General features: G+C 39.8%; 1 protein-coding gene across 7 annotated transcripts in view; it reads right to left on the bottom strand.

Annotated features, from left to right (window-relative positions):
* The window catches only part of ABI1 (abl interactor 1), an 84,799-nt gene that overhangs the window by 1,423 nt on the left and 70,199 nt on the right, over positions 1-13,177 (bottom strand). For 2 of the 7 annotated variants that reach the window (XM_026101622.2, XM_026101623.2), the window contains 4 exons: positions 11,884-11,984; positions 8,733-8,909; positions 5,803-5,889; positions 1,305-1,490 (listed from right to left, as the gene is read on the bottom strand). In XM_026101622.2, the coding sequence (XP_025957407.1) occupies positions 1,305-1,490; positions 5,803-5,889; positions 8,733-8,909; positions 11,884-11,984 (551 nt within the window). The remainder of the gene's footprint in view (positions 1-1,304; positions 1,491-5,802; positions 5,890-8,732; positions 8,910-11,883; positions 11,985-13,177) is intronic. The other 5 variants (XM_026101624.2, XM_026101625.2, XM_026101628.2 and 2 more) reach the window with 3 other exon arrangements.

Raw genomic sequence — 13,177 nt, 5'->3', positions numbered from 1 at the left:
TTATTAGAGAAAGACTGCAGAACAGTCCTATATAGAAAGAAAATTTACAGAATGGTAAAAAAAAAATGTACAGTTATATAGTATGCACTTCAGTGCATGATTTTATAAATGTAGCTACTGAAAACCACTGTAAGAAATGGATTATTTCCTGCCTTTACTATGGAGTTTCTACGTGGTAGTAAGTTTTGGGCATTACTTTCAAGGGGCTGCTATTAGTGCAAGTACAAAAGTTACTGTAGGGAAAAGCAGAAGTGAATTTACAGCAACATCGGCTATTTTACACTGTCTGCCTAGTGGATACACACTACTCTATGAACCTCCCATTTACTGTGTGCAATTAACAAAGCAAGTATGATCTCCATGAGGAAAGAAAATATAGCCACCGATAACACTGGAATTAAAAGCTACCACTATGAATATACAAACTTTGAACATCACAGCCTTATCCTTCAGAAAAAGTTAACATTATGCAATTGATCAGTTTTATAGATTCCAAGAAACTACCATATCTTTTCTCAGAAATAAGATGTCTTAGTGTCTAGCAAATAATGACACAGTATATTAGTTATTTTCATCTCATGAGTATGTCCTGCAGACAGTCCAGCTAGTAGTAAAGATGAAACATAGTAGTTTCTGCTGCTGTTGCGAAGACAGATTATTGGTCACTAACACATTTCATACAGTTCTGTCTACTACCAGCCAGATCAGGAGAAAACTTGCAATGCTTTTGTCAACAAACCAGGCATTTTCCTAACACAGGCAACTTTAAGTAGGAAATCAGCATCTCAGTAATTCATGGGAAGAGGCATTTACTATATGAATTCATATCTCAGCATAGTTATAGTCAGCTGATCTAGAATCACCAGTAAGTCCCCAGTGAAGCCTCACTACAATTTACAGCTGAAAGACTAATGATCCACTCTAGACATCTGATTTGATGGAATAAACAGAACTCAGACTTTCTGGCCTTTTTGCAAAACTATTTCTAGATGATTGCCCAGCAATCCTGAAGTAGCCATAGATAAAGTCCAGCAACTCAGCAGTCCAATTTACATCTGCTTCTTGTAATGATAGATTTTTTTAATCCTTTCAGTCTAGAGTACTTGGAGGTATTTCAAGATCCTTCCAAAGGAGGATTACAGTTTATCACATTAGGTGCAATCACTTACAAACTAAGAAGAGAATGTTTAGTTTTGACTGAGCAAGGACAATGCTTGTTTTCATCACGCTAAGTCCTTCATTCTCTCCAGCTACCCATTAATCCTCTGACGCTGTGGTAGTGCAGAGTTGCAATGCTCTCTTACCTTTCTCTATATAATTTTTAGGTGCCCAAGCAGGATCTCCATCTGCATAGGGATCACTGTACTGCACAACAGCAGCCTCCTCATCCTCGTAATCCACAGGGGGTGGGGGTGGAGGAGGAGGAGAGTCATCAAACATCGGCATCTCATCGGGAGGTGGTGGTGGGGGAGGAGTCGGACTATCAGCAACTAGAAATGTTTGAAGATTTTTTTTTTAATCAAAAACAGTGCACAGAGACAAAAAAACCTGAGGCTGTATACTGTAGATAAAAAGGAGGGGGGAGAATGCCACACATAACATGCACTATAATACCATGCACTGATTAGAAACAGAGACTTTGTATTAACAACTACAACATACAGCTACATTTGTTATTAGTGGTCAAATCTATGTATAAATGCTACTAGAGTCAAAGCACATGCTGCAGGGTGTAAGCTGAACGCGAGCAGAGAGGAAAGCCTGCTCGCCCGGCCATGCGCTGGGGCTAGCTGCAGCAGGAGCTAGGGGCGGATTCCGAGCGGCACCCTCTGAGCCAGGCAGCAACAGGCCTCAGGATGGCACCAGCCGTTTGATGATTTTTAAACAAATCCTTTGTTTATACAATCACTTTAATTTATTTCTGAACACTGCTTCACTGGATTTCTTCTGAGAGCTAGCTTTAAAGGGGGAAAAAAGATCTGGTGTAGATTAAAAAAAAAAAACACTCAAAAAAAAAAAAAACCCAGGGGGAGAGACAGGTGCTTGAGATTTAACCAGGTAAGAGGAAGCAAAATAATCCATCTGCAGAAGAAGCGCTTTGCACAGGTCCTTATCTTGCAGAAGAGCTTGTGTGTATGCATACATCCAGGATTCAGTTAATGAATGGCAAACTACAACAGGCAGCTGCTGCTCTTGGGGGAAAAAAAATGCTCAAGGAATTAAGTATATAATCCAAAAAGTTAAATCCCTGCCCTGAGATTCTCCAATCAGCACAATTACAAGTTGTTTTGGGGAAAGGGAAAAGAGAAAGGCATTATGGTGCAAATCACTCCTCAAATAAGTTTATCAAATATAGTTTTCAGTAACATTCAGAGCAGCTGGTAGCAGAGTAGAGAGGGAGAACTCAGATGCAAGACATCAATCCACTCATCCTATTCCTCAGATCTGCAGTTTCCAAGCCACCATACATGGCCTTAGGTCTAGGAGCTATGAAGCCAGAAGTTACTGAAAGGTAGCTACTGTCACTACACTCAACTTTTGCTAAATAGGGATACAGATTTAATAACAAAAGATTGGGGAGTCTGCAAATTAAAAACATACAAAGGTTAAAAACTGTGACTCTAGAAAGAATTTGATTAGAAAGAATAATCAGCTCAAAATTTGTTCCAAAACATGTAACAGTTCCCCAGCCCATGCAAGGTAGGTCTCATTTTCAGCTTCTATCCAAGTTACAGGGTCATTGCTTCAGCACTAACAGCCACAGAAATGCCACTTTCTGAACCAGCATCAGCAACCGCTCCCTGAAATGCTGTCCTTAGCTTAGGAGAGCTGCTCCAGGGTGTTACTGCTCAGCTACAGGGACCTGCATTTATTGGCAAACAGTGCTCTAATTTTGAGAAGAAAGCTAAGCTGAAGAGCAAGGAAAGAACAACACAGCACTGAGTGAAGTTTTAGCTATTGCTGGTTACAGTGGCATTGGAAATTAGGAGTCGAGTTTCTGTTTGCTTTAGTACTTTTCATGATTTCTGCCTGGCCACTACTCCAGCAGTAACTAACCTTAGACCCTTCAGCCACATGCCCCTCACAAGGGGTGCAAGCACATGTCAGGAGCTGTGGAGGCAGAGGCTGCCCGTTAGCCCTGGCACTCCACTACATGCCTTGCTCAGCCCACTCTTTTGCCTCAAGCAGCTAATGCTGTTTTCCACCTAGGACCCCAAGCTCCTCTTCCTCATGACTAGCTGAGCTATATCCCCCATAACTCTGCATCAGTAAGACTGGCTACCACTGCATTACTGATGCCTCCCCCAGACAGACTAACAATTCAGGCCTTTGGCCAGATGAACGCTATGCTTTGCCCGTATTACTAAATAGTGCTCATGGGCAGGAGTCATTAATCCAACACAGACACATGACACATAAATAAAGCTATTTACAAACGGTCTGGTTTTGTGCAGTATTTTTGGCAGATCTTCCACAAAATGTATTTCTCCCCTTAGTTTCTATCTACATTCAGAAAAAAATCATATTGAAACAATCCTTTGAGATACTAAGAAATCCTTACCTTAACAAATGCAAAAGGCTGTACTTATTCAACAATGAAGTTGCTTATTTGAAAAAAGAAAAAAAGAAAAAAAGAGAGAGAGAGAGAAGGTAGGAAATGCAAGTGTGAAAGCACCAACACATACCCTAACTGAGATGCAACGCAAAAGCTGCATGTTTTATGGGAAATGTTTAAAACAAATTCAACTTCACATTTAAACAAGAGGAGAGAATGGAACAGAAAATTAGACAAGTGCCACCCACAGGAAGTATCCCCCCTTCTGGGATTTTAACCTAGACATTTCCTTGTTCTGAACTTAAAACAGGCAAACTCTAGAAAAGCATTACCTTTCGGGGGGGGGGGGGGGGGGAACATACAGAAAGCCACACTAAATGAGAAAGGGTAAAGTGACTTTTTTTTTTTTTTTTTTAAGTAATTATATCACTCCAAATTTGGAAGTTCCAGCATCTTCTCTTGCATGTGCTCATACCACTATTCTTTAAATGGAGACAGCAGACTCCTTTTTTAAAGGACTGGGTGTAATAGTGCAGCCATTTACACACAATCAGTTGTCTCTGGGCAGAAGACACGCTGATGGAAAGCCCCTTTGAAGGAGATACCCACAGTTAGGGTGTAGGGCGCAGGAAAAATTTGGCCTTACACAGTTTAAGCCCTCTGCCATAGTCCTCTGAAAGAAGTCCACAGAGCAGAGGATGTCGCTTCCCAAAAGCACAATCTTCGTAATAAGGGAAGAAACATTTTTCCCATAAAAGACAAGCCTACCCACGTCTCCTTAACCCCACTAGCCTGTAGGCTTTTTTTTTTTTTTTGTAGAAGATAAGGCAGATGAAGGTCTAGCACACTATGCCAAAACCCAACAATGGCCTCTAAAGCCAATTTTGCTGAGTGTATGCGTAGACAGCTACATGCGCTCCTGCTTCCAAAATGCAGCAGCAGCAGCAGCTCAAAGCCATACTCGTTATATAACTTTCAAACCCAAGGGACTATTAAAAGAAAGAAAATAAAAATAAAATTTCCTAGACTGGATTTCAAGCTTTAGCTATTTCTGCCAGAGTTTCATTCACAAGTCAACTTTAATTTTACTTGTGTGTTTAACACTAAGTCTGTCCTTTTCATCTCCGCTCTCCCAAGCACTGTCTTATCTCCAGGAGGACAATACTTGGAACAATTCAGAAACAGGTGTCAACTTTCTCAAGGTTATCTGCAAGTGAAGACATTCTGTAACCTTCATTTCTAGTAGGTGTGTGTCTGCTTCTACGCTTTGAATTTTGAAAAGGCTTTTCAACACAATTTTCTGGCATACTCTTCTGGGTTCTTACCATTTACCTAGCATAATACCCAAATATCTTTTTTTAGAATGTGATGCAGAAAGCTGCCTTTTATCTCTAGAAGAATGCTCTGAACATGGCCACCTAAAGGGTCTGCTGGAAGCGCAATAGTAGCAACAGTCAGGACTGAGAGCCCATAAACATATGCTGGAGCATCAGTGTGTAGTAATAGCTACTGAAATTCTTGCACACTTCACTATGGTTCCCAAGCACTTTAAGAATGCTTTAGACTTATTTCAGACCACATCTACATTGCAATCGCTCTGTTGCTTGAAGAACTACAAGGTACTCCCTACAGCAAAGGTGTCCCCACAACAGGCGCACTACTCGGCACCTATGCTAGAAGGAGCTCAGTAGGGAAACCTGGCTAGAGAACAGAGGAAAGAAATAGGTAATGAAAAGCTGAGGAGAGAAGTATCTGACAAGCTCCTTTGTAATGGCATTAGATGATAGAACTGCACGTTTTCAACTGTTTGACTGTACAGCTTCCTAAAAACTACTACAGTAGAGTCAATGGATATACAGTGCATATTTTGACAGCCTACTGAAGCCTTTCTAGTAAAAACTAATCAATTATCCCAGGTAAAAAAGTCTCAGGAAGGATGATTCAACATGAAATTAATATTTTTATTAAGATATGTTTTTATATCCACACCAAGCAGATGCCACATACTTCAGACTGTATTTCTATAATAAATTTGGAGTTCAGAACTTAAATGGGTCAGTAACAATCATGCATGTGTTATAAAATATTGAAGAGTGTGCCCTTCAGTTCCAATAGCATATTGGTACTAGAATGCAAGATGGTATTAGCTTCCGGAAAAGGAAACGAAATAGAGTCTGATTTGCCAGCCATGCATGCTAGAAGAAAGTAGGCTCTACCCTTTAACAGCTCAGCTTGTCCAAACTTACTGTTTTCCTGCACCCTGGCCACGAAGCCTGTGAGAGGTATCTGTGGAGTCAACTGAGGCATAGGGGGAGGGGGTGGAGCAATAGAAACTGGTAGCAACACACACGCCATATTGGGGAAGTCAAACGGACAAAGGAAAAAAAAAAGGGGGGGAACAAACAAAAGCAGCCGTCAGTAACGAGGACCACAAAACAAAGTATGTAAAGAACAACAAGAACACACACACACAGAAGAACCTGCTTCAAGCTTGTTTCCAACAAAGCTGAATTCGTGCTTAGCCAATCGAGGATCAAAAAGCAGAACAAGCCCATATGTTTATCTGAATAAAAGGCCGAGCCCACGCTGTGCGGCTGGACGTTCACAGGGCGCGTGCGTGAAGGAACGCACTCAGTTAATTACTTGCACTGTGACAGCACTTGGAGAGCACACAAAACCGCGTTCTTGAATCTTCCTGCCAAATAAGGATTACTCAAATTCCAGTAGTCATTTTTATAACATGTGCTGCTAGGAGCGGATGTAATGTTTCAGAGGATTTGGGACCCTCTGCCTACCCACGGGCGGGGAGCGCCGTCACGCACAGGACAGCAGCGCTGACACAGCTGCTTTACAAAGGAAGCAAAGCTGCAGCACTAACAGCCACACGTTATGTCCACATAGAGAGGACCTGCCACAATTTTGGTCTGCTGGAGCAGGGTGGGCTGGCTTACTAAGTTCTTGCTTCGAATAGAGAAGGGACCTTGTTGCTTGTTGGCAGGAAAACAGATGGGTTTAGCGCAGAATGGTGTTTTACTTTAAATTACTAAGTCTTCTGTGGTTAGAGGCACTCAGCAAACTAAGGAGGCTGGAAGAGGCTTCCAAGGCTACAGCTGGCTACACTTGCACACAGTGCTCCTTGGGAAGCGCTCACAAGCTCATCTCCTCAACGGTAGGTACCTATTGGTGTGTAGCAAGATGCAAAGGCCCAGCACTGGGGCTCAAAGGTGCTGGCTTCACAGCTGAGACACTCAAGTCTTCCCTCTACAGGAAGGGAAGAGGCCTGGTGGCAGCAGGGCATGCCATCTGAAGCCTCAATCCTGGCAGGGTATCTCCCCGTGGAGGAGAAATATAATAAGACATCAACTCATTTGATGTACCATTCCCCTTCTCAGGACAATTTCTCTTGTACTGAAATAGAGAAATTCCTGCGAAGGTGGGAATTCAGCCATGTAATTCAGTTGGAATCAAATTTGAAAGAGGCTCTATACTTCTAAGTAAGCAACAATTTAAGAAAAAAGCCATAACGAAGATTAATGTTTGATGAATAAAATGTAACATTTAGTTCGTTACAAAACCAATAATTAAATCAATTTTATGGGGGGAAACAATCACAAAAGAGGGCGAATAAACAAGTTTCTCACAAAACTGAAGTAAACATCTAAGAAAAAAATACATTATTTGTTAGCATGAGAAATAAAATCTTAAGGTAACATGGAACCTGGATTTAATGTGGAGACAGGAAAAAAAAAAAAGCCAGTTACAGAAACAGAGGAAAATAGTTTAAAGTAGAAAAACCCATCAAAATACTGTTTAAAAACATCATCTTGACAATCAGTATTTTGAAAACACCAGAGAGGCTAGATTAAGGAATAACACCTGCATTTGAGCAAAAAAAACTGCTTTGAAAAAAAAGATGTTCAGAAATGTTCAGAAACAGTCACGTGCACAGCACTTAAGGCAACTGAACTATTTCTAGAAGTCAGGCCCTGTTCACTCAACAGAACACAATTGCTTGAACAGGAAGGGGTTTCTGTCATGATAGATTAATTTTGTGGAACAGGAATATGGAGGAAAATGAAGGGCCAGTACAGGTGAGAGAGTGGGAGAAAAGTCAGTGTTGGAAAAAAAAAAAAAAAAAAAGATAGGTGGTGTGCCTGCATGTAAGTGGGGTTTTTCTTGACAGAAGTAATACTTCTAAACTTCTGAGAAAACACCCACTTCAGTGTCTCAAATGCTTTACATGCATTTTTTCCTTAAAAGTAAGTACACAACAACAAACACTAGTCCAAAGCAATCTTCAGCTCAAACAGCAACACTTCTTTTTAAAGAAATATTACTCTCAGAAGTTTAAGAGTTGACATGCCACAGAAACCCATTAAAGCACCATCAGTACCTTATGTATATCTGGTCATAAAATTTACAAAAAATTTAGGAAGAAATGTCCTGATCTCAACACTGCTTTCCATCAACACTCAAGTAGATCCCATTTTTCAGATCTTTCTGCAATAAATCTCTTCTTTGTCTTGTTGGGTAGGTAGGATGCTGCTGACTAAAGCTAGCTTACTTGCCCACTGCATCCCTTCACTCATCTCCAGCTATACTACTAGTGTGGAAGTGCCAAGGAGTCGTCTGTTAAAAAGAACAAACTGAGCTCTTCTGTCCCTTCCTTATCAGTCACACACAAAATGAAGAACAAAGGAGAAACCTGAATGCAGGAAAAGAATTCGGAAAGAGACAGAGACAGGGATGAGCTGTGTGATGGGAAAGATTTGTTACATGAGTACTGTCCCCTAACAGCCTTCTCTTGCCACTAGGCCAGTAGTGAAAGTAATGTATTACAACCGTACTAGGTCTCCTGCAAAAAAAAGTCTTCAGATTATGTTCTCAAAGCACACCTGAAAGGCTAAGTATAATGTACCCATAATTAGATAGGCAATTATAATTTCCTATCGTGAGTAACAGCAAACAACTTTGAGGGGAAAACAGTATAATTGCACACAGTGCAATCACTGTACAACTTAAAGAGAGGAGGAGTTTTTTGTTTGTTTCTCCTTCTATTTTAGGAAAGAAAGCAATAATCTGATTGGTACTCGTCATAAATGAATTAAAATGCCACGCATGCTTTTACAATCATTTTGCTCAAAACAGTTTGAGATTTCAGAGCTCAGAAGCTTACTTGAATTTTGAGAATAAAGAGGCCCGCCATTAACATGAGGTTGAGCAGAAAATGGGGCAGTCACAGAAGGATTCCGTCTGTATCCACCAGAAGATGCTGAAGAAGTGGTAGAGTTGTGCCGTGAGATTTGCCTGGTCATTGTGCCATACTGGGAACCAGGAGCTGAACCCGGAGCAGCTGAAAAGCATTAGCCAAAGGAACCAAGGAGAAGACTTAAGCAGAGTATTACATGAGATAGAATGCAGAAAACAGAAAAAAGCCCCAGAACATAAGAAATACTTGATTATAGATCTCCAGTAATTTGAGGCCAGTAACAGGAGATTAACAGAAAACAAACATCCCTGTTATAATCAATAACAAGAAAAAACACACAGGACATAAAACAACATTCATATAAAGGGCATTTGAGAAATGCTGGAAACTATTCTGATAGACTGGATTGGACTGGAAAATTGCATCTGCTTCCAATAAGCATATCTTAATTATTCTACATGCAATACCCTTTATTGAAGAGCACACAACAAATTTCACATTCTGTTCAAAGCAAGTGTTTTCCACTGTGAACCAGAACTTCTTTCCAATCTGATACAAAAAGATACTTAACAAAATAACAGAACAAACAGGATGAGCTTCAGACACTTGCTGATCTACTGATCATCTTTGCTAGTTGTGCTTTTATATTTGTGAAATTTGCACTAACAAAACAGAATCACCAATGCAGGCGGACAGAAAAACATCACTTATCCTTCAAGACCAACATCCATTTTTACCTTCCACATACTTGCTGTACAAAATTCAAGGTTAATAAAACAGTTTCAGTTCTCTTTTTGCATTAACCTCTGACAGAGATAAAACACATTGTAAACTAATGAATCTCACACATTGGGGTCATATAGATCAATGCACAACTTCGCAATTTTTAAATGCAAAAATTGTTTTGCAATAGAATGTTCTGTGATATATCTAGATACATATCTAGATATATATCTATATACACACATGCATACACACACATATATAAAAATATATACATATGTATACACATACAAATAGTGTGTGACCAGAAGTTTGCAGTCTTGAAATGCTATCCGAAGTCACTTTCACTTTAGTAAGAGAAAGTGCAAAAGGTTACGTGGGTCAAAGCCTCCAAAGCTAATTTCATAACATGAGCAATGAATTTTGTCAGCAGTCCATGATTGGAAAGGGTGCTTTCTGTTGTTGTTGTTCTCTTTTTTTTTCTTCATCTGTCTGTTTTTAAGCTTGCTACTCTTAAATCCCTTCCTAACAGCTGTATGTAAAACTTGAAGTAATTCTTCAAGAATTGTCATTTTTGTATCCTCAAGTCTTCCTATTTGGCATCTGCCTGCAGCACCACAGAATCATTCCTAAGCAACTGTGACACACACTTCTGCTTTTCAGTCACGTTATTCCCACAGGAGAGAATACATACACCACCCTTCACATCAACCACCACTTTAAGCCAGAGTGCAACTGCAGTGGCTTAGCTTCAAATGCAGGAATGATACAGCAGAATACCTATATTCAAGCTGATTTTGAGTTCTTATAGATCAGACTAACTGGATGTTAGCATTGATGGGAACAGATATCCGAAGCAACTAACAGCCTTTTCCCTTTACCTTATGCATTTACCTTCAGAGGCTTTGTCCACAGGAAATTAATGGAGATTAGATTTGTTAAAAATAAATAAATAAATAAAAACACCCACAACCAACAACAACCCAGTACTGATCTTTACACTAAAATCACGTAGAGCCCTCTACGGACGACAAACAGCTTCACTAAGTCCATTAGGAAGAACTGATTATTGATTATGCAGCATGACTGCAATCACTTCAGCGTTGACACAAGTCTCTCTCACCTATCAGACTGCCCATCGGGAGAGGTGGTGGCAGTGGTGGTGCTGGTGGTGCTCCAGGAGGAGGAGGAAGAAGAACAGAAATGTGTGCTAATAAAATAGTTTATATTCCTGATTAGGGCATATTTTTTAAAATGCAAATAAGAAAGCACTGCCACTTGAGAGGCTTCCCGAATAAAAAAATTCAACTTCAGTCAACTGATACAAACTCAGGCCCTGACCCTACACAAGGTTCTGTACCTGCAGAACTTTATTTCCACAGATTTTAATAAGATGCCAGATGAAAGTAAGATTTCATGCCTATTTGTACCATTGCAGAATCAGAAACACCTGGGAAAGAGAAAGGAAAGCCTACATGTGTGTAAGAAAGTGAAGACTTGTAAACCGAGGAACAGAGACTTAAGAGGTGCAACAGCAAAATTATACTACATCAAAACTCCACTATTTTCTTGTGGAAATTAGCTTCATATGCTTATGAAAGACAGTGATTGTGTTGGCCTATTATCAAGATGATAATCCCGCTGGCTTAAAATAATGAAGGATTTTACACATTCCCACCAATCATCATTCTTAAAGAGAAGGGAATATACTTTTGATGTTGAGAGAACCTGCATCATTTTTTTTTTTATTGCTGTGCTATATACACACATATTTTCTCCTGCCTCTCTCAACGATCTCCCTCATAGCTTAGCAATTTCAGACTCTGATCATAGCATAAGCAACACTGGTGGATAAACCTGAATTCTACGACCGACGTTTTTTTATTCCTAGATGATCTTCTCATCACCTTCATGTTTTGAGGTGAAGATTTGTATTTAATTAAAAAGAGGATATGTACATACAATCACTGGCAGATCGTAAAGTTAGCAGGCTTTTTCAGAAGAGATGTTCCATCAGATACATATAGGACAGTTGCTGCTGCTTCTCAGGGCATCCAGAAATGCCTACTTGTCAATAAGACTTTAAAAAAATGCTCTTGAGCTTTAAAAGTATACAGCCCTCTCCTTCTGCCCCCTCCTCTCGCCCTTGATTATCTTGTGAAAACAAGAACAGACAAAGGTGTTTCAGCGATTCACTATTCCATGAGTAATTCTTCTGCAAGTACTTCTGCTAAGGAATTAAAACTTCAGATGCCCCTCAGCACTCCTATAAGATTTCTTGAATAGGACTGTGCCTCAGGACAGTTTCTACCCCATTGTGTTCAGTCAAAATCCTTCTGTGAACACAAACAACTGGTATTACAGCGTAAGGTAACAGGGAAAGAATCCCACATACCTGGTCCAATGGTTGGCGGTGAAGGTGTAGGCACGGCAATGGGAATGCCAATACTGCTGCTTCCACTATTCTCTCGACTGCCACTTCCTCCACTACTACCGCTTTAAAAGAAAAACACAGTGCACACATTAGCACAGTGATTCCTACGAAGGCCTACTAACAATTCCGTTTCTGATGTGAGCTCTGCTAGCCTAACTCAATTACAGACTGTTGAAAAATCCACAACAAAATGCCCCTGTCTCTACCTACAGTCACATGCAGCTAATCAAGTAAGGATGCATTATACTCCTAATAAATGGAATTAGCTAAACTGATAAACATTACCTGTGCATGAAATGTCTAATGAAATGCTTTAAAAAAGTAACCATGGAGTTCTAGGCAATGGAATAACAACTGCAGGAGTAGTTCTAGGACCTTGTACTAATTGGAAGTAACAAACTAGAGATAGAAAGGTTCGTGCCTAACTAAAAATAATTTCTTTAAATGATATATGCTATAGGCTGAAGGAATCTTTCCTCTACTTGGAATGGAAGTTTAGGATGAGAACTTTTTGACTACAAACAGCCACTCTAAACCAAGCTGGTGGTAAAATACTTTTCTGTACAAGCCCCCAGTTTTCTATGTACAACAGAAGACTGTTTCTAAGATAATCTGAAAAGAAACAGTATAGCCAGGTAGCAATGTGTCTAAGTGCCATTATAAGATATCCAAACTGGAGGCTGGCAATACAAGTTTTTGCAGAAGAGTTCAGGAAGAAATCATTAGATAACATTTCTATGCATGGCTTTTGGAGGCCACTACATCTCCTTTCACTAAGGGGGCTGAACAAGAATCAAGATTCAGATTGAATCTGTCCTTACGCTTATCCAAAATTATCTCTTAAAACAAGACTTTAACTTACACAGACTAATAACAAAGGGAACTAAACAGACAAGATGCTCTGAAGCTAAAAACACCACTTTCACCCATCCATGCTAATTAAAGAGGATTCAGTGATGTTATAGTTTATTTACCATTTCTGGGCAGATAGACATCAGTGCTGTCAAAGAGTCAAAAGTAAATCATTCAAATATATCTTAAAAAAATAACATTGTTACAAAAAGAAAATCAGTGATCTGAAATGGAAGCAAAGATGATTCCTTCAAAATTAGCGTTCTGTGTGCTGAAGACCTTGATCATGTCACCATGGTTGCAGCTGAATTTGTAACTGCAGTCTACATAAAAGAATAGCTTGTGAGACAAGAGTAGAGAGCATTCAAAGTAGCCAGTTGAACAGATTTAACAAGGTCTTCAT

The sequence above is a fragment of the Dromaius novaehollandiae genome, chromosome 2 (genome assembly GCF_036370855.1).
Source record: "Dromaius novaehollandiae isolate bDroNov1 chromosome 2, bDroNov1.hap1, whole genome shotgun sequence".
NCBI lineage: Eukaryota > Metazoa > Chordata > Aves > Casuariiformes > Dromaiidae > Dromaius > Dromaius novaehollandiae.
Note: the sequence above shows the minus strand (reverse complement) of the source record. Positions and strands in the feature narration are given on the sequence as shown.